Source organism: Mus caroli, chromosome 17 (assembly GCF_900094665.2).
Source record: "Mus caroli chromosome 17, CAROLI_EIJ_v1.1, whole genome shotgun sequence".
Classification (NCBI taxonomy): domain Eukaryota; kingdom Metazoa; phylum Chordata; class Mammalia; order Rodentia; family Muridae; genus Mus; species Mus caroli.
In genome coordinates, this window is record NC_034586.1 from 80624574 (window position 1) to 80626693 (window position 2120).

General features: G+C 47.6%; 1 protein-coding gene across 1 annotated transcript in view; it reads left to right on the forward strand.

Annotated features, from left to right (window-relative positions):
• Window positions 1-1368: 1368 nt before the first annotated feature.
• Window positions 1369-2120, forward strand: part of Slc3a1 (solute carrier family 3 member 1) — a 35058-nt gene continuing 34306 nt past the window's right edge. The window contains exon 1 of the mRNA XM_021185737.2: window positions 1369-1876. Within this exon, the coding sequence (XP_021041396.1) occupies window positions 1450-1876 (427 nt within the window). The 5' untranslated portion in view covers window positions 1369-1449. The remainder of the gene's footprint in view (window positions 1877-2120) is intronic.

Below are 2120 nucleotides of genomic sequence, written 5' to 3' on the forward strand. Positions count from 1 at the left end.
AGTTTCGTGTATAATTAATGAGAAACACCATTGCAGGGTATGAGGGGGGTTTGACATTATGTCATGACTGCATTAAACAAGAACACTAAGTTGCTCTACAGAAAACCCTGTAGTGTTGGGCACCCAGACAACAGGAAACAACGGGTGCTGCGCCTGGGTTCAACCCCAGAACCCAGGCAAAGTGGAAGGAGACATCCAACTCGACAGTGTCCACTGAACCGTCTCTCAACACCGCACCCCCCCCCACACACACACACAATTTTTTTAATTAAAAAAAAGTCTCCTGTCTAATCAATGCTTTCAATGTGGCTGATCATCTCATTCCATGAGGCCTGGGGAATCTCTAAGGCCAGCCTTTCAGCAGTTTCCAGGGATTTGCAAATGTGTACTACACTTGTCAATGATTAAACAACTGTTATGTGCAAGGATTAAAGACTGTGTGCGTGTAGTACAACGCATGAACTTGCAGTGCTCAGCATCCTGCTCCCCCACCTCCTGGAAGTGCTTACAAGAATGTCAAACCACACTCTCCTCTGAAGTCCATCAAAGCTGAGCACACAGACAGAGCTTAGTCATACACAAGGGCTGTCTGTAGTCAGCCTGAGATAAAATGATGTTGCCTGCCTCCAGAGCCGCCTCCCTGGATCTCTAGGAAGACACTTTCAAACAAAAGGGACAGCCAGTTTCTCATTAGTTCAAGATCATTTTTATACCTAGCTAAAGAAAGAACATGATGCTTCAACCATTGTAAAACAGATTTAACACTACCCATTTCTTTAATAATTGGCTCAGTGGTAAATGGTCTGTGTTGTTGTAGGACCACAATTGTCCATCTCGAAAACTCATCAAAATCCCCAGGTGGAATTCTATTCCATTGGCCAACAGTTTCCCACAGTTCCTCTGAAACCCACAAGCACCGGTTTGTTTTCTGCTTCTGTGACTATAGGCTCTTTCTCTAAGGGGAACCATACAATATTTGTCTTGGATGTGGTTTTTTCCTGACTCAGCATAATGTCCCCAAAGTCCATCCATCCTGTTGTATGTATCAGGCTTGTTTCCCCTTTCAGGGGATAATTTCTATGCGTTCATTTCACATTGCCCATCTCTCTGGGTCCCCACCACCCTTTGTAGTTTTGTGAATCGTATTACTGTAGGCAGTTGGTACTCACACAAGTAGCATCTTACAGCACTTGGACCCTGCCTCTTCTCCGAAGTCTCCTCCACATACTGTAGATGAGTCAGCCACCCGGTATAAAGATAATTTTTACACACACTCCTCCTCCCGACCCCCTTTATTGAACTTTACGCTTTCTTCCTTGGCTGGACAAAGTCCAGCCATGATTATTTATAAACCATTCAAGGCTCATTAACAAAGCACAGCGCTCAGTAAGCCACCTTTCTACCTCTCTCCCTGCTGGAAAGCACCAGGAAGAGCTACACAGGGTAGACATGGATGAGGACAAAGGCAAGAGAGACTCCATCCAAATGAGTTTGAAGGGATGCCGGACCAATAACGGGTTTGTCCAAAATGAAGACATTCCGGAACAGGACCCAGACCCAGGCTCCAGGGATACCCCACAGCCCAACGCCGTGAGTATCCCTGCTCCAGAGGAGCCTCACCTAAAGGCGGTGCGGCCCTATGCAGGGATGCCCAAGGAAGTACTCTTCCAGTTCTCCGGCCAGGCTCGCTACCGGGTGCCCCGAGAGATCCTCTTCTGGCTCACCGTGGTTTCCGTGTTCCTGCTCATTGGAGCCACCATAGCCATCATCATCATCTCTCCAAAATGCCTTGACTGGTGGCAGGCAGGTCCCATATACCAGATCTATCCGAGATCTTTTAAGGACAGTGACAAGGATGGGAATGGAGACCTGAAAGGTGCGTGTTCGCCGCTCAGGACCAACTAGTGGAGGGTGGTTTGTGGCCCCATTCTGTGCCTGGCTTGTGTGGCACATTCCAGGGGGGGCTGGCACCCATTTCCTGGGGGTTAGTTCAAGCCCCACGCAGCAGAAGTCAGCAAGCCTTGCTTTTTTTTTTTTTTTTTTTTTTTTTTTTTGGTTTTTCAAGACAGGGTTTCTCTGTATAGCCCTGGCTATCCTGGAACTCACTCTGTAGACCAGGC